Consider the following 20,647-nt stretch of genomic DNA (forward strand, 5'->3'; position numbering starts at 1 on the left):
GGACTGGCAATCTATACATTATAAAAAAATAAAGACAATGTATCAACACATGGGAAATGAACAACTCTAGTAATAATGAACAATATACACAGTTAAACAACAAATACTATACATTTGTTCAATTATTTAGTATATGTCCGTCAGATCTAAGTGCTTTACATGTATCCTTTTTGTAATCTTCACTATCACCCTTTGATGTAGGAACCCATCCTCCCTATTTTACAAATGATGAAACTGAGGCTTAGTGAGGTAAAATGGCTTGCTCAAAGTTACAAAGCTGGTTGTGATTACAGTACTGTTTTTCATTATTCTGTTATTCTCACATATCTTCATATCTTAAAGTACCAAAATAGAATTTTAGTTGAGGAATAAACGTTCTTTCAACATTGGAAAGAGAAATCTGAATTCTGAATCATTTATAAATGAGGTATAGCCACATTAAAATTTTGAACACACAAAGGTTCATTTATTTATAAAGCATTGTTGCCTTCTACAGACTTCAAGAGGAGGGACAAAACTGTCAAATGGACAAACTTCTATTACAAGAGTAAATTTTTTCTTAGAATAATAATTACAAGAATAAAACAAAAGACACTGTTTAAAGTGCTTTTGAATAAGTAGAATTAGAAATAGGACAATATTAAAATTAGTATAGATCCCCTACATCAAAATCTCAATCTAGATTAAAAGAAATTAAAGATGGGTACAAATCAGAAATTTTCCACTGGGTAGTGGGAGAGCATAGCTCAAGCGGTAGAGTGCATGCTTAGTATGCACGAGGTCCTGGGTTCAATTCCCAGTACCTCCTCTAAAAATAAATAAACCGAATTACCTCCCCACACACACACCAAAAACAAACAAACAATAAAGTAAAAATAAAATAAAATAAAATGCTGGCTTTAAAAAAGAAATTTTCCATTTGAAACAAAAACTAGAGCTTCCTAGAAATTAAAAGAAAAAAAAACATATCCACCTAGAGAAACAAAAATATTTGTTCAAAAAGATCTCCAAGTTATCAAATAAGAGATTATTTGAACAAGAAATGAGTCAGGAAACTATATTTGAAGTTAGATTTATAGCCATCTCCTCACAGTCTTTTGAGTAGTACAACTCCAGAAAGAGCTTTTTCAAGCAGCTAGAAAAACTGGCACCAAAAATACATTTACAACAATGACATCTTTATATACTTCTTTAAGAGATCACTGTTTTTAAAAGGAACAAATAATTTTATTTTCCATTATTTATAATTACATTTTACTTTTATAGGTGTTTAGTTTTTTACTTTAAAATAATATTTTCACTTCTATGTGAAATCTAAAACAATTACACAAAGGAACATATTTACAAAATAGAAACAGACTCACAGACATAGAAAACAAACTTATGATTACCGAGGGGAAAGTGGGGAGTGGAGGAATAAATTGCGAGTTTGGGATTTGCAGATACTAACTACCACATGTGAAACAGATAAACAACAAGGTCCTACTGTACAGCACAGGGAACTACATTCAATACCATGTAATAGCCTATAATGGAAAAGAATATGAAAAGAAATATATATGTAACTGAATCACTATGCTGTACACCAGAAATTAAAACATTGTGAACCAACAATATTTCAATAAAAATAATAAAATAAAAATAAATAAAATAACATTTTATTAATTTTATATGCTAACAATTTATATTAAAATAATAATGTTTATTTAACATTCATATTTTTTAACTTACATTTTTACTTTTAGTTGTGTGTGTATATATGTGTTTCTTTCAACGATATTAAGAAATTTTACTTTTAAAATGTTGAACATTTGGCTTTAAAAATAAATTATTATTTCTGTAAAATAAATACTGAAATACCAGTGAAGTCCTTTTGCTCTGATCTGTCAGCCTCTAACAGCAAATGTGATTGGCACTGTGATTTGAACTCACTCAAAAGAGCTGCAGTTTTACATTTCATCTAAATTAGGCTTTCTCCACTATCGACTATATGCGCCATTGACATTTTGAGCCAGATAATTCTGTTGGTAGTAATAAGGGCTGTTCTGTTCATTTTCAGATGTTTAGCAGGATCCTTGGCCTCTGCCCCTTAGATGCCAGTAGTACCTTCCCCGCTACAATCCCCCTCTCCCATAAATGTCCCCTGGAGGCAAAATTGCCCAAAGTTGAGAACCGTTGATCTAAATTATACTGCCTTCTGGCTACACAGAAAGAATACTAAATTAGAGATCAAGACATGAGTTTGAATCCTAGTTTTATGAGCTCCATATAATGTTGATAAGCACACATTTAAAATAATACAAAAATTACCTGGCTGTTCAGCTTCATGTCTCTAGCCATTTCCTCCTCTAATTTGATAGTCCAACCACACAGGTGTTTATAAGTCTTTCTCTTGCCTCTTTCCTTTGCACCTGTGTCTCTCTCAGTCTGAAACACGGTTCCCTACTTTCCACTTGGCCAACTCTGACTCATTCTTCATGACCAGGGTTATATTTTCTTTCCCATTTTTCTATGTATTTATCTTTTTTTGTTCTGCTTTCTAAAATATTTTCTCACTTTTACACTGCAACCATTCTTCTGAATTTTTAATTTCTGTGATTATATTTTTTATGTCTAAGCACTTTGTGTTCTGAATATCCCTTTTTATAGTTTCTTGCTCTTATGTGTTAGCGGAAAATCCACTCTCTGAAGATACTGTACTAATCATTATGAATATGTTATAGTAGTCATTATATTATTATAAATATAGGTACATTAATTATGTTTTTATGTTCCCTGTATTGTCCCTTTACATTTGTTTCTTTATCTTGGTCTGTCTTTCAAGATGGAGACTTCCTGCAAACCTAGCTTGCTCCAACATACTCTTAAAGGCCAAATGACTGCTCTCTAGACGCAGGTAAGACTGATTGGTTGGCATCTTCCCTGTAGGGTGACTTGGCAGAGAGCCATTTAGTTGGGAATCCCCAAATGCCAATATCCATGGATCTTTTGTTTTAAGCTGGTCAGTTTCCCTGGAGAAGAACTCAGCAATCTCCAGCCTGGGAAATATAAACTTGGCCACCTGTGCTCTAGAAGCCAGGTGGGATAGGCTGTGGTTTCACCTCCTCTCCCTAAGTCCAGGGTCCCTCCAGTTCACTCTTTCTAGAGAGAATGCCCCTGCCTTCTTTTGGGGTGGAACAAGGCCAATCACCTGGCTGCTCAGGTTAGAGGAGGAATCTGGGAATACAACAGCTCCTTATATAGATTTTAAATTCATCCTTCTGTTTTCAGCCTCATCCTTCCATCGCACCTTCAGAGGTACTTGCTGCTTCCCATCCAGAGCCTTTCTAAGGCTCTACAATCCAAACTGGCTCATTCCTTGTCATTTAGCACTTAGGTTTCAGCTTTCTCAGATCCCTAGTCATCCCTCTTCCTTTAGCTTTCCATCTTCCAAAGTATTTTTGTCCTATCTCCATGAAGTCTTTCTTCTTCCGTTCTCTTTATTTTATTGTTATTTTAGTGGAGTTTGAGAAGGGAGCAAACAAAATGTGTGTTTAATCTACTATATTTAACAGAAAGTCCTTTTTCCACCTTCCTAGCCTCTTGTGCACTCAGTCTTCCTCTGTACTCTACCTGCGATAATCTGTAACATTTGTAATGCTCTCCGATGCCCTTCCTGTGGCTGGAATACCTTTGGCATCTTGTCTGCCTGGAGAGCTCTCACTGTCTCTCCCCAAACTCACTTCCAGGCATTACTGGCTCCCTTTACTGTGTAGCTATAGCTCTATACATACATCCATTAGAGCATGGTTTCCAAACTGAGGGTCATGAAATCAGTGGGTCATAAAATCAATTTAGCGGTCCTTAAATAACATTTATTTTATATTTATATACTGGCATGTAAGATACATTTTGTACTGTGGGTCAAGGTTGAATAAGTTTGAAAGCCATTGTACTAGGCCACTTTTCACTTTGAATTAGTTCTTTATGTATCTTTACTATTAGACATTGAACAACTAGGTGGTAGAGACCATGAGTTACTCACCTCTATGCCCAGGGCCTAGTATAAGGTCTGATAAGACCTGGTCAATATTTAGTGGATGGAATCAAATATATGTGAAATCACTCTGTAACCTATAAAATCATAGAAATTTGAACTATGTGTCTAAACTATGAGTCTATAATTAATTCACAGAAGATCTAGGGCACTTAATGACAAGTGACCGAGTATTGTTGCAAAGATTATGCATCACATACCTGAGAAAGCAAGGCAGACCTCAGCGAAGGCAGAGAGCTATGCTGGTCTCTTAATGTCCTGGGGTCTGAAGTCAGTTCCAATCAAAGAGCTTCCCCATCCTGGTTATCTCACTTAGATATTTAATTATGTACATTGCTCTGATAAAGTGTTTGATTATTGATAACCCATGGACAGAGTTAGGATTTTCCACAGTCTGAGAAAACTACTACTTAAGATCCTTCTTTTCAGTTGTTAAGGAGGTTACAGAGTCCATCTAGGGGAGACAACACTGTATAATGAAAGAACACGGGACTTCAGACAATGCAAAAACCTGGGTCCAGATCCCATCTCTATAAGAAAATAACTTCATCTCTCTCAACTTCAGTTTTCTTATCTGCAAAATAGGAATACATAGTATTTACTACAAAAGATTTCCATGGGAGATTTAAATAACTAAGATGTGACTAATGGTAGCACAGGACAGTCAGCAAAACAGTTTATCTTTCCCTAGTGTGCACTGTTTCTCCGAGAGTCAACTGAGGAGGAGGAAAACCACTAAACATATACCATTGAACTAATATTCGAGAATTAGGCCCGAGATACCCTTGCTGACATCCTCACTTTAACCTTGTCTGCTTGAAACTGGCTGCAGCTGAAGTAAGAGGCATCTGGCAGTAACTCCACCTGCTGATTCATAGAGGAGCTGATTTCTGCTGTTCCTGTGGGAGGCTGCAGCTCAGCTACGACAGCTGAAGCACAAAGCTGCTTAGCAGGTCTGCATGTGCTTTGTTGGTCTATAATAAAAGAGATTTAAGCCATGCTCAATTGTTACTTGATATCTTCTGACACAGCTTGTTCAATGTGGCAAGTGTTATTGGATTTCTCTCAATGTTATCCTTTATTCTGGGAACAAGGAATATACATCCATACCCTGTATTAGGAAGAGGTGGCTTTGGCATGTTCATCATCCTTTATAAATCTTGGAAAGCTCCTGGGCTGCTGATCAGCATGGACAGCTTAATCTGGACTATAACCCATCAGGAAAAGTTTTACCTGAGAACAGAAAGGCTGTGAGGGCTTCATTTTCTCTTGTGGTCTCTGAAGCAAGTCTGTCATGGCAATTAAAACATTCTGGCCCATGGAGGTTTGAGTATAGCTCAGTGATAGAGCTGCATCAATCTCTAGTACCTCCATTAAGAAGAATAAGGAGGGGGAGGTTATAGGTCAGTGGTAGAGCACATGCTTAGCATGCATGAGGTCCTGGGTTCAATCCCCAGTACCTCCATTAAAGAAAACAGGTAAATAAAAACCTAATTACTCCCCCTGCAAAAAAAAATAAATAAAAGAAAATAAGTAAATAAACAAACCTAATTACCTTCCCCCACCACACACACACACACACAAAATCTCTCTCAAGAGAGCGCTCCAAAGATTTTATTTTTAGGGTTCTCTAAGCCTTTGGTTATCTGAACATCTGTGAAGTGGGAGTAGGGAGAGAGGCAGCATTTATCTTTGTTTAGTCTATTCCAAACAAGGCTCCAAAAACTGGAAGCAGACAGTTCTAAAGCCATCAATGTAGAGAGAAAAATAATTAGTAAATAAAATTCTTAAAACCAAATGATTATAGTTTAACATGAAAAAAATTATTTAATATCAGACAGTTATATATTAAAACAAAATAAGTATTTACACAGCCCTGGAAGTCATTTAAAATTAAAAACAAGTAAACAGGATATTAAAGCACAAAATATAGTATCACTATATCAGGAGTCTTTCCAGAGCCTTGAGGGGAAGATCTCTAAAGTGACTGGGAAGCTCAGTGATTCTTCCACGGCTACCACCACAGCCACCACCATATGTAGACAATACACCAACAAAAAGTTCCAAATGGGTGAATCAAGTGTTCATTTTTATTAATATGAGCTGCCACAATAGATGTATCACAAAGGAAGCTTTGGTTTGCAAAATGTAGATTGCTAACCAGAGGCCAGATGTGGTATCCTGGGGGGTTGGTTAACTTATCAATGACCCTGAATCTTTTCTTCTCTGCCATCTTCAGCATGTTGACTTGTCTTCTCGGCTAGGCTCCACCATAGTCACAAAATGGCTGCCTGAGTGCTAGATGTCACAGGTAATGTCCAGAGTAGAAATAAATAGACTATCTGCACATATAAAAGTTTTATTTAAATAATTTAAATTATTTAAATAATTAATGAGGGAACTGGTAAAGAATACCTAAAGTTGGTTTTGAATGTTTTCAGGAAAGAAATGTATACATACCAATAAATTAAAAAAAATTGCTAGGTTAGATACAAAACTGAGTAACATTCCACAGGGCTAAAAAATAACACCTTTTGGGTTAATTTCTTCATGACTATATAGGAAAAACATCTTGTCAATTTTCTACAGGTTCATATTGCAGAACTGTAAACACTATGCTTTTATCAGTAGTGGATTGCTAGTCAAATAGACTGTAAGAACAGTTGCATTCCCAAGAGTATCAGATGAAGGTCAAGTTGGCTTATTAGGAAAACTCAAGCATTATATTTAAAAAAGAATGATGGGGGAGAGTATAGCTCAGTGATAGAGTGCATGCTTAGCATGCACGAGGTCCTTAGTTCAATCTCCCAGTATCTTCATTAAAACAAACAAACAAATAAATATCTAATTACTACCCCCCCAAAAAAACTTAAAAAAAATAAAGAATGATCATCATTTTGTCTTTTTTTAAAGTTTGGGATAAATTTTTCTTTCAGATACAAATTGTTTTACATGCCTTAACAAAGGGGAATGAGGGAAGTTTAGTTAGCTAAGGGAAGTTTGGTTTTTTCCCAAACTGAAGTTTGTAGCCCCTTAATGGGATGGTGGGATGGAAATCAAAGTAGTGTATGGTAAGTAGCATTTTAAAAAAATGAAATGTAATAGAATACCAAAGTATATCAAACATAATAAGGTCAAGTATCAGGTATGTATGTGTGTTGGGTTATAAAACGTAGTTCTAATGTGGGTAATATTTTAAAAGTTTGAAAAACTGACTTAGACCATTTAAGACATACTGGGGGCTGCAAGGGGACCCATGCAAAACACAACTGCTTGGAAAAGGATGATTAAAATCAGGGTTTTGTCTTCAAGGAGGGAGCAGGGGAATGGCTCTTGGGTAAGACAACCAATAGAGTGGTCTACAACAGGAGACTGAGTGGTGCTTGATTCTGTTGTTCTCATCCTCAGACCCCTTGAGCTACACAATCTTGGCTGCTGTGTGCCTTTAAGTGACCCACCACCTGCTTCATTACTTCAAGCTCAGGATGGCTCAAATATCATGAAAGTCTTCCTTTATTTCACTTTGTGACACTAGTTGTCCCCCAAATATCTGTTCTCCTTCACTGACATACAGGGGCAGGTTGGCTGTGCAAGTTAGACGTGGAGGACTTATCCTCAGCAGTAACACCCAACTTATGGAAGACAGGAGTCAGCCCAGCCTCCTGTCCTTTTAGAAGGATAATTCTGAGGTGTATTTTATATACTTCCTCCTAGGGTTCCCAGTGGAACTGAGCTCCTATTACCACAGTAGTAACCTACTGGTTTTCCTTCCTTCCCTGTCCCTCTCCTTCCTACTCTCTTAACTCTGGCTAGGATTACCTCCTACGTGAATTATCTACATCCAAATCCTTGTCTCAGGTTATGCTTTTGGGGGAACACAAACTTAGATACCCAACATGGGTCAGATGACTACTCCCGGACCAGTCATCTTTGGCAAGGACAGAAACATGGCTGCCCAGAGCCTACCCTAGGGTGTGAGGATGGGTTGAAAGAAGCAGCTGCCAGAATTTTCCAAAGGATTGGCCAAAGGTGTTCCATACACTAACTGAATATTTGGCTGAACTTTTGCATAAAGGTAGGTCAGGGTGTTTCCTGCAGATAAGGTCAGGATTTTTCTTTAAAAAATTTTCCTGAATACTTCATGCTTGCTTAGGAAATAGAATTTCTTTTCTTTTCTTTTTTTGCCTCAATTACAGCAACAGCCTTCTACCTGGTGTCCCTTCTTCCAATCTGTTCTCCACTCTAAAAGAAGAGTGACTTTCCCAAAATACAAATCTGATCATATTACTCCTCTGCTTAAAGCTGTCTATAGTTTCTCATTATATTTGTTAAAATTCTCAATACTAAAGTGGCCTCTACAACCTGAGGTGATTTGACCCCTCTCTCCATCTTTATCTCCTGCCAAGCTGCCTCTTACACCCTAAGATCCAGATGTTGCAAGCTTTTAAAAGCTCATCTAAAGGATCTTGTTCCTGCTTATCTCCAGGTCTTCGTCTCTGCTGTTTCCTCTGCTTGGAATACCATCTCCTTCCACCCCATTCCTTTCTCCCTTGATCTTCACCTATTCAATATCTACTCACCCTCCAGGTTTTGGCTTGAATAACACTCGTCAACTTAAGAATGGGGGTAACTGAAATGTACTGCCATATTGCCCTGTACTTCCCAGTCTTTGCATGTATTATCCAGTGACAGGCATGTGGGAGGACATTCAGTATATTGTTGAATGAAGGAAGGAATTGCATGGATTCTCCTGGGTTTTCTGGAAGGATTGCCCAAGTCAGCTTGGTGATTTTCACTTTAGGTGGAGCTGACTCCCATCCTCCGAACATGAGATGCAGGCCTGGCCCATCAGAACATCATATACCACAGGTCAGGGTTTGGTAGATGATCCAAGTCAAGGCAATAGGGCACGGTCAGAGATGACATTAGGCCTTCTACTTGAAGAACCAGGAAAAAATGGCTTTAATTTCCACTAGCCTTAGAGCTGTAAGGATGTAAGGCTCAGATACAGAGGGAAACAGACCCAAAAGTTGGAGGGACAGAGGGAGAAGAGAAGGCTCCTCATTTCCAATTGCAGCATGGTTATTTCTACATTTTGGAGAACACTGTTCAACTCTAAGTCTATTTCACCTGTTTATCTGTCCTTCCCAAACTTATGGGAAGGTAAGGGTGCAAACAAGCCTATGCATGAGGGGACAGAGGGGCATGTGGGAAGCAAAACGTGCTCAAGTAGGTCTCAACCTGGGGCTCCCTAAGGCAAAGCAGGACATCAATCCAGTAACTCTCTAGCTTCATTCAAGAAACATTTAATAAGTACTCAGAATATTCTAGGCTTGTGTTTTTCAAAGTGTAATACATGGATAACCCGTGTCAGAATTCTGGTATGCTTCCTACTGAATCAGAAGCCACCACCCACCTCCATCCTGCTCAGGAATCTGCATTTTAAACCAGCACCCAACAGGTGATTCGGATTCACAATGAAGTCTGAAAACCACACAGTTTCAGGCACGATGCCAGGAGCTGGGGCCTCACACAAGGCAAGGGAGATGCGGTCCCTGACTGCCCAGTATATTTACATGGGGGAGTGAAGGAACAGCTGATCACAATACGGTGACAGGGTGCTAGAACAGAAGCAGGAAGCCCACAAAGGGAGTGCGCTTAGCTCAAACTGGGGAGGGTCAGAGAAGTCCTACAGAAAGGACATCGAAAATAAACCTGCATGAGCTACAGCTCTGGAGAGAAATGCATCCTTCAGATACATAAGGGAGTCATCAGCTTACGGAGAGTAAGCACTGCAGTGGCCGTGAACAAATAGCTAGGGAGAGGGTGTAGAGTGAGAAGCGGGCGTAGGACTCAATTGTGAAGACCCCAAGCCACCCTAGCCTTCCACTGTATCTTATGTCCTTCGCCGGCCCTTTCGCCCTTCGTGGAGCTTGGCCCGCGCCGAAGATCACCAACCCGTGTGAGGGCCAGCTACTCACCCAGAGCCATCCAGCTCCGAACCTTCCGGACCAAGGTGGGGCGGGGCTCGGCTTCTCCCGGGTGCCTCCCTTCGCCGCCCGGAGACTTCGCAGGACGTGCTCGCCCTGCGCGATGACGTCAGCGCGGCCGCGTGCGCCAGGGGAGGAGTGGGAGGGGAGGAGTGGGAGCTGCGGCCCGGGAGGCGCTGAGGCTCGGGTAACTCGGGCCCGGCCGGGGAGAGGCGGGGCAAGGGGTCCCCTAGATTGCGGGGTCGCGGTCCGGACCCGGAGCGGGAGTCCTAGAGGAACTCAGCATCGCTTCCTCTCCCAGCAGGCCCTGCCCGGCCCCGCGATGGAGTTTCCGGACCTCGGGGCTCACTGTTCCGAGCCGAGCTGTCAGCGTTTGGGTGAGGGGGTGAGGGGCGGAGCATGCGGGGGGGGCGGAGCCAGGCCGAGAGGGGCTTGGAACTGCAGGTTGTAGGAAGGGTGGGCTCCTGGACTGGACTTGCCAGAGAAGGGCGGGGCTCGAAGTTGGGGGCGTGGCTGAGATGACGGGCTAGGGCAAGGATACAGTTTGTTGCCATTACGGTGGCGTTTTTCCCTCCCCTGAGTGGAAGGCTTGAGTGAGCGGGAACGATGTCGAGGTCACGCTGGACCTGCAATCCGACCTGCTTCCTGCAGATTTTCTGCCGCTCAAGTGCGACGCCTGCTCGGGCATCTTTTGCGCAGACCATGTAGCCTACGCCCAGCATCACTGTGGATCTGCCTACCAAAAGGTGAGGGGGCGTCTGAGGGCGAAAGGGGGCGCGTGGAGGATGCCTGCAGAATCTCTGGAATCCCTCTGCAGCTCATTTCCTCTCTCTCTCTCTCTTTTTCTTTCTGAGGCTCAGTGCAGGGAACATTGTGTTTCCTTTTGCGTTTATGTCGGGGGCTTATCCAGGGTCTTTCAGGAAGGTTCTTTCAGGACCAGAGATTTGGTTGGACTGAGAGTAGGCCACAAACCGACCCTTGCTCCCTAACCACAGGATATCCAGGTACCTGTATGCCCACTCTGTAATGTGCCTGTACCTGTGGCCAGAGGGGAGCCCCCTGACCGCGCTGTTGGGGAGCACATTGACCGAGACTGTCGCTCTGATCCAGCCCAGCAAAAACGTAAGGTAAGCATTGGAGGGGTTAACCATGGTCAGCTGGGACTGCAAATGCCTGGAAATCTGAACAACTGTTACGATGGAGTTTAAGGGGAATCAGAGTCTCAGAAAAGACAATTCTTCCTACTCCATCTCAGATCTTCACCAATAAGTGTGAACGCTCTGGCTGCCGGCAGAGGGAAATGATGAAACTGACCTGCGAGCGCTGTACCCGAAACTTCTGCATCAAGCACCGTCACCCACTGGACCATGATTGCTCTGGGGAGGGGCACCCAACCAGTAGGGCAGGGTAACTGCAACAGGGCCCTTTACTTGCCTTTGGGGCCACTCCATCCTTTTAGAACTGACTCAACTTCTATCATTATAGTTGGGAAGCTTCAACCTGTCCCCTTTAGCTACGGCAGTCTTATTTCCTTTCCAAGTGCATGTTTTCCAGACCTTTTGGAGGAGCTTCTCTCCTAACTTCCTGGGTCAGGCCTGGGGGGAAACTTGCAAGCTGCACCTGGAGGCATGCCACGAGTGTCTCTTCTACAGACTTGCCGCCATCTCCAGAGCACAAAGCCTAGCTTCTTCTACAAAGACCAACCCCAGCCCAAATCAGACCTTGCCTTCATCTCCCTCTGCCAGCAGGTAGGCCTGCCTGTTTCTCCTCTCCCCTTTTTCCATTCACATCTCTGACCTCAGCCTCTTGAATGTCTGCCATAGAGCCACAACTCAGTCTCCATCTCGGACAGCCCCTCCAGTGATTGCTTTGCAAAATGGCTTGGTGAGTTGGGCAGAGGTCAGATTGACAAAAGCAAACTCAGTGAGAGTGAAGTCCAAGGCAACTGGTCTTATTTTCCCTTTTGCAGAGTGAGGATGAGGCTCTGCAGCGAGCCCTCGAACTGTCCCTGGCAGAGACCAAACCCCAGGTCCCAAGGTACCTACTCTCTGGTGAAAGAGGGTGGGATGTGGGCAAGGACTCTGGAGAGAGGTACGTAGGACCACTCTGCCCCAATGCATGATAATAGTTAGGAACCTGGGCTCAAAATTAAGTTTTTGAACTATATGACCCTTTGACAAGTTCTTTAACCCATTAGGGTCATAACGTCCTCTATAAAGTGGGGACAACACTAATACTTACCTAGTAAGGTTGCTATGAAAATTGAGGTATACTCAGAAGTGCTCAGCACAGTGATGCGTAACAGATGAGATGCTCACATTTTAGATACTGTCATCCAGTTTAAGCCGTTCCTCTCTCCCAGTTCTCAGGAGGAAGAAGACTTAGCTTTAGCACAAGCACTATCAGCCAGTGAGGCAGAATACCGACAGCAGCAGGTATGGGGACGGGGTAGAAACGGGGATTTTCAGGGGGTGGGGGTGTTCTTCTGAGTGGTTTGGAATGATGTTTATCCTTTTATTTTCAATGTGACTCCAGCCCATGCTGAGCTCTGTAGGGAGGACTGTCCCCCTCATTTTCTTGACGTTGCACCCTGTCTTCCTCTCCTTCCCTCTCCTTGCTCCAGGCTCAAAGCCGCAGCTTGAAGCCGTCCAACTGCAACCTGTGCTAGGGCCTTGGGCTTGGGGAGGGAGGCTCAGCTGAGGAGGACTGTGGCCCTCGCACCTCTAGGGTCCACAGGGAGAGGAGGCCCGGAGCAGCCTGGACTGAAGATGAGGAGGAGTGACATGGAGGCCACCTCCAGGGAGCATCAGGAGAAACAGCTTGCAGAGCTGAGCCTACAGATGGCTCTGCTGGCCTGTCCAGCTGCACGGGAGAGAGCAACTCTGAACTATTCCCTGGCCAGGCCCCACTTAGACCCCTGCATCTTGTCATCTCCTGTATACTGGGGTTGACCTCACGTATAGGGGGCAGGGAGGGGCCTAGAAAGAATAAAGGATCTTGGCAGTCAGTAAGACATCAAAGGGGTGTTTCTTTCTCCTCTCCGACCAAAAATGAAAGAGTCCTGTCAAGAATGCTTACCTGACCTAAGGGTAGAGGCCCACTGCAATCCCCACACCACAAACTCACTGTGATCCTAGCACAGTCCACACTTTTATTTCCCCAAAAAGTCCTTTTCTGAAAGGCCCCTTTCCTTCATTATAGCTAGCACCAAGACCAGGATGAAATATGGCAGGGAAGAGGTATACAATGTACTTCCCTTGGAGCAATCCTTTGGGAGGGAAGTATCCACAACTTTTGTCACCATTCCTTGGTCTCCGGCTTGGTGTCTTCAGAGGCCTCTTCCTGTCCCTGCTGCTGCAGCTGCCACATGTCAGCATATACCCCGCCTCGGGACAACAGGGCTTCGTGCCTGGGGCAAGAAGAAAAATGTAAGTCCCAGCTTTCAGTTTTACCCCAAGAGTCCTTGCCACCAGCCTGTGAGGTGACAGGACTGGTGAGGGAGATCCTTCAAGAAACCGCACAACTTTTTCCTGGTGAAAAGTCAGAGGCCCTGCCTTGTTCATTCTGCTGTGTCCCTTACCGTCCTCTCTCCACAATGCAGCCATCCTTGATGACCAGGATCTGGTCAGCACTGACCACAGTTGAGAGCCTGAGAAGTCAGAGATCGGTTACCTACCACACAGCCAAAGTGGGCTCCCGCTGCCTGCTGCCCACCTGTACCTGTGTGCCACTATGATGGTGGTGCGGTTGGCGCAGACTTTGGCCAGAGAAGCCTGGATGGCTCTCTCGTTAGATGTATCCAGTGCAGATGTTGCCTATAGAGAGGGATTGGGTAAAACTGCCCCTGCCACCCAAATCCCCAGTGGGAGGAGGATGCAAGCTGCTGGCCAAGGCCTTGGGCATCAAAAAGAACCTTGTGTTTGAGAACTGTAAGATGTTTTTATGAAACATGGGCTTCTGATAGCCCTGCTAGAAGGAAAACAGGGCCCAGCAGGAACAGCTGGGACACGGGCAAGGAAGGACAGGAGAAGGCTGCCCAGGGCCCTCACCTCGTCCAGCAGAATGATGTCTGGAGCCTTGAGAATGGTGCGAGCAATGGCAACACGCTGCTTCTCCCCACCACTCAGCTTCAGTCCCCGCTCACCCACCTGTGTCTCGTATCCTGTGGATAATGCCCACCTCCCTTAAGTCACACGTAATAAGCTTGGTTTCTGTGACCAGATGGGCAAGGGAGGGATGGAACAGAAGTCAGAGAGGATAATGGGACTAAACTGGGCAGGGGAGGGACTCCGCAGAGGAGCCTACCTTCCGGGAAAGCCATGATGGTGTTGTGGATGCCTGCAGCCTGGGCAGCAGCCTTCACTTCATCGTTTCCGGCAGTGACACGGCCATAGCGGATATTGTTGGCAATGGTGTCATTAAAGAGGACAGTGTCCTGGGGCACAACTCCAATATGAGACCGGAGAGAGATCTGGGTCACCTGGGGCCAAAAGACCATATGCTCTGGCCTGTGAGATCCCACCAGGCCTGAAAAGTAGGATGGGCTGGTGGGAAGCACATGGAATAAGAGGCCCTGCATAAGAAACCTGCCTCCACCTCCCTGAACCATCATTGTGGGCAACTCAATCTCTCTGAGTCTGTTTCCCCATCGATAAAGAGAAAATACATGTTCTCTCCCTGCTTCCCTGGATTGCTGGAGACCTTTGTACCCTATACTGCACCTTATAAATCATTCTCATGACTAATTTCCTTATGTAGGTCACATGATGCTAAAAAGTCTGAGGTCTCCTGGCATCTCCTCCTCCACTTCCTGGAGGCCCAGCATCTGCCATCCTTTCACACACAGGCTCCTAGATAACAGTCTTCTCCCAAGCATCCTTACCTGTGAAATGTCCTGCCCATCTATTCGGATGCAGCCAGAGCTGATGTCATAGAAACGAAACAGCAGGCGCAAAACTGTGCTCTTCCCTGCTCCTGATGGGCCCACCTATTACATGAGGAACAAGGGAAACATTCTCAGTCCTGCTGACTTTTAAGGCTTTCTCTCCAAGAGGCCACCAATGTCCATAGGAGACTGCCACAAACATTCAATCCAGTGACCTGGCATGACAGGGCTCTCTGACTCTACAGCCTACATCCCAAGCTACCATGGGCCCTGGAATAAGGGAAGCTCAAGGAGGCTGGGCCAACTAGCTGGGTCTTCTCTCACCAGGGCCAGTGTCTGTCCAGGCATCACAGTAAAGGACACATCCTTCAGGGTCTCCCGCCTGCAAGGAAGGATGGGCATGGTCAGCAGGCCTGCTGCACTCCCCGGGGCCCCCTCCAACACTAGAGCTACTACTGGGACCCCTGCTCAGGCTCTCTTCCCGGGTAGTGGTGACCTGAGAAGCAGGGATGAGGGGCAGGAAGGCAGTATGTAAATGACACTGGAAAATGGGGCTGTGGGGTAGCCAAAGGGGAGAGGCTCACCCATCGGTGTAGCTGAAGTGTACATTTTCAAACTCAATCTGGCCCCTCTGAAAGTGAAGGGGCCCTGCTCCAGGAAGGTCCTTCACCTGTTAGAGTGCCACCAATGTGTGCCATTCCAGGCCTGGTATTGTCCAGGCACAAGAAGCACCACACAGACTCCCGCTCCCTACAAACCCCACTCCTTTCTCCTCACTTCTATCTCCTCTTTCAGCAGGTCAAACATGTTCTCCATGTCGATGAAGTTGGTCTGGATCATCCTGCAAGAAGAGTGCTGCTTGGAGCTCCTCTGAGGAGCTGGGGAAACAGCAAGCACCCCGGACAGGTGAGGGCCGGGGTCAGGTTACCTGTAGTAGGTGCCAAACCAGTTGAGGGGCATGTACAGCTGGATGATGTAGGTGCCAAACAGGACAAAGTCTCCGACCTGTGGACATCCAGGGAAGAGATAGAGTCACTGGAGGCCTGTGGGCTGTCACCCTCCCGCTTCCCACCCAGGAACCTGGTGGCCAAGACAAAGACCCAGGGTCCCTCTTCCCTGTGCTGTTTCCCACAATTCCCTCACCTGTAACTTCTGCTCACTGACAAAGTAAGCACAAAGCAGGGAGCCAGCGAGGAGCCCAAGTCCAATCACCAGGTTCTGGGTCTGATTTAGTAAAACCAGTGAAGCGTTTGACTTCCACTCCAAACCCTGATGCAAATGACATGGGAGGAAAGAATTTCACATACACCAAATCCTAACCTGGGCCCAGGCACCTTCAACCTCACAGCCCAAAGTTTACCCCTCTCGGCCCTAGCAATTCCACATGGCCAGGCCATTGCTCTCAGTCGACCTCAAGCTAGCATCCTCACCTGATATTTGATGATGGCCTCTCGATAGCGATCCACTTCATGACTCTCCGCGTTGTAATACTTCACCTGATGAATTCAAACCATCGCTATTCCACTCAGCCACAGCATTCAGCTCCAGATTCCCTGCCCCTCCTTCCTAATTGTAAACAGCACACCTCGCACCCCTCAGCTCGTCAGCCCTGATTGTCCCAGTTCCACTCCTCCACAACTCCATGCCTCACACCACCACCACCACCACCACCACCAAAGCCTCTGTTACCGTCTCAAAGTTCAGCAAAGAGTCCACAGCTCGTGCCCGGGTAGCATTCTCCTGTGTGTTCATAGCACGTCGGAACTTCGCTCTCCACTCAGTGACCACAATGGTCAGGGCTAGAGAGTGACAGGAGTGAGGCAGAGGGAGAAGAGGGCAAGACATCACTTCCAAAAGCAGAGACCATACATGCATGTCTGCTGCCTGCCACACACACACTAACGCTGTGCTACAGCTCAGAGACCCAGATTCCGAAGGGAGGGAGCCTTAAGTTCCCTGAGGGAAGGGGCTATGTCCAAGACATCTTTGCAGCCTCCACAAAACCTGTGTGAAAATGGTTTTGGTGAACAAATGAAGGCAAGCTGAATCCTGTTACAAGAATGAGGTTCCTTCTTCACCTGCATTCACCACAGGGCCCAAATGTGACTAGGATGTCCTTCCCCGGCCCTCCACCCAGGGTGAGCTGAGGTTCCCTTGGCAGATGAGGCTCACCTGTCACATTGGGGAGCAGCAGAAGCCTATTCAAGTCCACTGATCTACAGCCTCCCAAAGCTGGGTCACCTGAGTTGGGGCAGGGCTCATGCCCAAGAGAGTCTGAGAACAGTATGCAGAGATAGTTTTCCCCAGGTGCACTCACCCAGGTAAAGACTCATGCACAGGAACACAATGAGGCCAAACCAGGCGTTGAAGAACATGCTGAAGTAGATGATGCCAATGGTGATGTCGGCCAGTGTGGGGATGATGTTGAACACCAGGTAGCTAGGAGGCAAAGCCAAGCAACAAAGAAAGGCTTAAGTGCTTGGAGCCAGGAACTCTAGCTAGGGGTTTCAGTGTAGTGTTTTGTTTTCAACTACAACAGACTGGAATCAAGCTAAATGCCCCTTAAGAGGTAGAGGGCTAAATACACCATAACATGCCTAAACTACAGAATGCTCTAGATTAATTGTAACAAATGAAAAAGGTCTTCATGCATGGATGAGAATACACCTCCCTAACATTCTGATAATTAAACAATTCTGAGAATGACTCCTATGTCATGAGGCCATTTGCTTTAGGAAAAACCTCCACAATACCATATTAGTTCTGGGAATCTGCCCACATATATGTAAAAAAATCCAAAAAGCAGAACTCAACATACTAAATGGAATGGGAACCTCTGGAGAAGTGAGCGGAATTCAAAAGCAATTTGCTGTCTCCTTCATTTGAATTATTATGAGAGCATGTGCATGTTAATCTCATAATTACAAAAAAAAAATGGAGGATGGAGGTACAGCTCCTCAAGCTGGGTCAGTTCTTCTGACAGCCCCTCCACCCCTGCTTCTCCAGCCCTGCCCTCCCTCACTTCCTTTCCACTGCCTTGGCACCTGAGCAGCCCTGTGACACTGGCCGTGCCCCGATCCACAATCCGCAGCACCTCCCCCGTGCGGCGTCCCAGGTGCCAGCGCAGGGAGAGCTGGTGCAGGTGGGAGAAGAGGTGCAGCTCCACCCGCCGCGAGGTGAACTGCTGCACCCGGATCCACAGGAACGTGCGCAGGTTGCTCACGAAGCCTGGGGGGAGCCAGGGGAGGCCTGGGTAGGGCTGAGGGGCCCAGGGACATCAGCCCAGCAGCAAGACGTGAAAGGTTGGAGAGCACCAAGGGGCCTGGGATAGGGAGGCCTGTGGGAGGAGGAAGAGGGGCTAACACCAACCACGGTAAGAGCAGAGTACCTCATACCTGTACTGCCGGTGCCACCCCCCTGGAGGAACTTAAGGAAGACATAGATGGTGACAGTCCAGGCCAGGGAGCGCCAAGGTGCCTTCTCAGTCAGCAAGTTCACTATGGAAAAAAGGAGTCCAAGCCCACTTAGGACCCCTAGGACCCTCTTGGGGAGAAACTGCCCCAGACACCAGCCACAGTGTCTTTCTAACCACCCAGCTCCCAGCTAGGTTAGCAACCACCCCTCCCAGGCCAATGAAGGATTGAGCTGACACTCCTCCCCCTCACCTATGTCCCTATAGAAGATGGGGACCAACAGGTTCAGTCCCCGCTCCAACCCCATGAGCCCTAGGCAGATGAGCACAATAAGCTGCAGGGCCGGGCTCCCCCGGGGCCACAGGTAGCCACTCAGTAGGCGGAGCTTTCTGCCAAGGTCTTTCCAGGTAGACTGCGATGGCCTCCCTGTTGACCGAACCTAGGATGGTGAATCACATAGGGGAGGGGAACTCAGAAATGAAAAAGATGTGCACTAGCCAGAAACCCCAAAGGGAACACATATGGGATTACAGCTCCCAGGTAACTTAGACCCACAAGTGATCCCTGATGAGGTCAGAAATGCTAACAGGGCACACAAACTGAGATTTGTGAAAGACGTAGTTTATTATGGTGGGAAGAAATGATGACAGGGAATGCAATTAAAATAGACCCTAACGTTCAAAAATTAAGGTGTACCTGGCTCCTCTCTACATCTTGATCCTCTTCATTGACCCGCAAGGTGTAACACTGGGGACGAAGTCCTGGGGCCCAGAGCCCCAGGACAAAAAGCCCTCCAGAGATTCCATACCGCAGCACCCACAGGCTAAACTGAACCTAGAATTAAACACATGAATATCAATAAGGGCAAAAATCCCATTGTTACTACTTATGACAGGGCTGAGGACTGGTGTAGGGCACACACCCAAGTCCTCCTCAGGGGCCCAGCATTTACCAGGCTTTAAAAAAAATCCACAGTGACTCAGCACAGCCACTCCCCACCAGCTGGCTATCAGCTCCCAGCAGCGCAGGCCCCTCCTTTCTTCCCTTCCTTAGAGGCATTCAAAACCATGGAGCCAGTGTGACCAGACATGCAGTTCTCAGCCCCTGCTACCCTTGCTTCCCCTCCCCCCAAGAGGTCCCTCACCTGCTGGCTCAAGTCCTCCCTTGCCCACCACCATTGTGGGCTGTTCCAAGAAACCAGGGCCAAGTTTTCGGCTGCAAAAGCTACAGTCCAGAGGAGCAGGAGAGCCGGGCTGTGGGTGAACTTTATCCAGATGCCCATTGCTAGCTTCTGCCGTGCCTGGTTCCGTTCCACCACGAGCAGTCCCAGGCCACAGGCGCTGGCCATAGTCCCAAATACAGAAGCCAACAATAGGTAGCCTGGCAGTGGGGCACCCTGGGCAGTGCCCACTCGGCCAACCAGGCTGGCTAGGGGCAGCGCCACCTGAAGTGTGGCCAGAAGCAGCTGCAGCACATAGGGAGCGACGCGAGGGCCAGCAGCCCAGGACAGCGCGTCGGCGCCACCAGGCCGTTCCCGACGCTTGCGAGGAAGAGCCAGCACCAAGGCCAGAGCCCCTAGGCCCATCAGCGTCGAGGGCATGAACGTGAAAAAGAAGCAGGGACTCAGGCCACCCTTCACCCAGGCCGGACCCGCGGGTCCTTCGGCCTCGCAGTAGTTGCCCACAGTCACCATGGCAATGTGTGGCCGCCCGCCAAGGCTGCGGGGACTGTGAGACGTGAGAACTGGACCGGCCGCTCGGGGTGGGGCGCGGAATCTCAGATGTCTTGGGTCATGGAGCCTCAGGGCTATGCCGCGAGGGTCGTGGGACAGGGACGCACGTGGACCCCACCACACCACCCACTCTCTTCGCGCACGCGCCGCCGTCACGCACTCACGCCGTCTCGGCCGCCCGCCCCACGCTCGCGGCCGGGGATCTCCGGGCCAAGTAGGAGCTCACGGGAATGTTCAGTATCTGACTCCAGCCGTTCCCTTCCGCAGCAGCCCCGTCCTCCAAGGCTGCCCCCCCGCCCCTATCCAGGGTCCCCATTGGCCGAATGTCTCCGAAGGGGCGGGGAAAATAGTGCACGCAGAGGAAGGCAAAATAGATCGGCTGAGCCGGCACGGTCACGTGTTCAGGGCGGGAAATCTGACCGCACGTCCTGCCGGAGTCCTTGACCTCTACGGATCAGAAGCTGCCCTTCCGCTCTCCGACTAGGTCGGTATATCTGAGTTCCCACATAGGCCAGCTTTCCCACGGGGCGAACCCGGTCCCTACCCACCTGGGTGGATCACAACACCCATCTCCGCTTATCTAGCCGCGTG

General features: G+C 46.9%; 2 protein-coding genes and 1 long non-coding RNA gene across 7 annotated transcripts; 1 reads left to right on the forward strand and 2 right to left on the reverse strand.

The window, feature by feature from the left end:
- Positions 1-2,902: 2,902 nt before the first annotated feature.
- Positions 2,903-10,093, reverse strand: LOC140696477 (uncharacterized). Its single transcript, XR_012072879.1, has 3 exons — positions 10,018-10,093; positions 5,147-5,269; positions 2,903-4,610 (listed from the first exon to the last, which is right to left on the reverse strand). It is a non-coding gene; the product is annotated as an uncharacterized lncRNA (long non-coding RNA).
- Positions 10,094-10,129: 36 nt separating this feature from the next.
- Positions 10,130-13,041, forward strand: ZFAND2B (zinc finger AN1-type containing 2B). Of its 3 annotated transcripts, none has more exons than XM_015241732.3 (10): positions 10,130-10,213; positions 10,331-10,403; positions 10,678-10,772; positions 11,022-11,153; positions 11,282-11,433; positions 11,679-11,774; positions 11,850-11,910; positions 11,996-12,063; positions 12,389-12,461; positions 12,650-13,041. In XM_015241732.3, the coding sequence occupies exons 1-10, from the start codon at positions 10,130-10,132 to the stop codon at positions 12,692-12,694; spliced, it is 879 nt and encodes a 292-aa protein (XP_015097218.2). In that variant the 3' UTR covers positions 12,695-13,041. The 3 variants fall into 3 exon arrangements, with proteins under 3 accessions (XP_015097218.2, XP_031533851.2, XP_072817789.1); XM_031677991.2 differs by having other exon boundaries at positions 10,151-10,213; positions 10,328-10,403; XM_072961688.1 differs by having other exon boundaries at positions 10,151-10,213; positions 10,328-10,403; positions 12,754-13,041.
- Positions 13,042-13,157: 116 nt separating this feature from the next.
- ABCB6 (ATP binding cassette subfamily B member 6 (LAN blood group)) lies at positions 13,158-20,342 on the reverse strand. 3 transcript variants are annotated; one of them, XM_072961687.1, is made up of 19 exons: positions 20,221-20,342; positions 19,021-19,158; positions 18,577-18,763; positions 18,307-18,408; positions 17,956-18,139; positions 17,229-17,350; positions 16,601-16,710; positions 16,342-16,407; positions 16,055-16,180; positions 15,840-15,916; positions 15,689-15,752; positions 15,496-15,581; positions 15,236-15,293; positions 14,909-15,013; positions 14,332-14,506; positions 14,076-14,188; positions 13,747-13,841; positions 13,607-13,675; positions 13,158-13,435 (listed from the first exon to the last, which is right to left on the reverse strand). In XM_072961687.1, the coding sequence occupies exons 3-19, from the start codon at positions 18,629-18,631 to the stop codon at positions 13,324-13,326; spliced, it is 1,719 nt and encodes a 572-aa protein (XP_072817788.1). In that variant the 5' UTR covers positions 18,632-18,763; positions 19,021-19,158; positions 20,221-20,342; the 3' UTR covers positions 13,158-13,323. The 3 variants fall into 3 exon arrangements, with proteins under 3 accessions (XP_072817788.1, XP_006207298.1, XP_072817787.1); XM_006207236.4 differs by having other exon boundaries at positions 19,469-20,334; XM_072961686.1 differs by having other exon boundaries at positions 20,217-20,331.
- Between the last annotated feature and the right edge of the window lie 305 nt (positions 20,343-20,647).

The sequence above is a fragment of the Vicugna pacos genome, chromosome 5 (genome assembly GCF_048564905.1).
Source record: "Vicugna pacos chromosome 5, VicPac4, whole genome shotgun sequence".
Classification (NCBI taxonomy): Eukaryota; Metazoa; Chordata; class Mammalia; order Artiodactyla; family Camelidae; genus Vicugna; species Vicugna pacos.

Excerpts from the sequence above, each read along its gene's own strand:
- ZFAND2B (XM_015241732.3), top strand. The coding sequence starts at position 10,130 with ATGACGTCAGCGCGGCCGCGTGCGCCAGGGGAGGAGTGGGAGGGGAGG. Across the intron at positions 10,404-10,677 it reads GCCGAGCTGTCAGCGTTTGG|ATTTTCTGCCGCTCAAGTGC; the intron begins GTGAGGGGGTGA and ends TGCTTCCTGCAG. Across the intron at positions 11,434-11,678 it reads CACCCAACCAGTAGGGCAGG|ACTTGCCGCCATCTCCAGAG; the intron begins GTAACTGCAACA and ends TCTCTTCTACAG.
- ABCB6 (XM_006207236.4), bottom strand. The coding sequence starts at position 20,017 with ATGGTGACTGTGGGCAACTACTGCGAGGCCGAAGGACCCGCGGGTCCG. Across the intron at positions 15,753-15,839 it reads TGGTTTGGCACCTACTACAG|GATGATCCAGACCAACTTCA; the intron begins GTAACCTGACCC and ends CTCTTCTTGCAG. Across the intron at positions 15,294-15,495 it reads CACTTCAGCTACACCGATGG|GCGGGAGACCCTGAAGGATG; the intron begins GTGAGCCTCTCC and ends CCTTCCTTGCAG.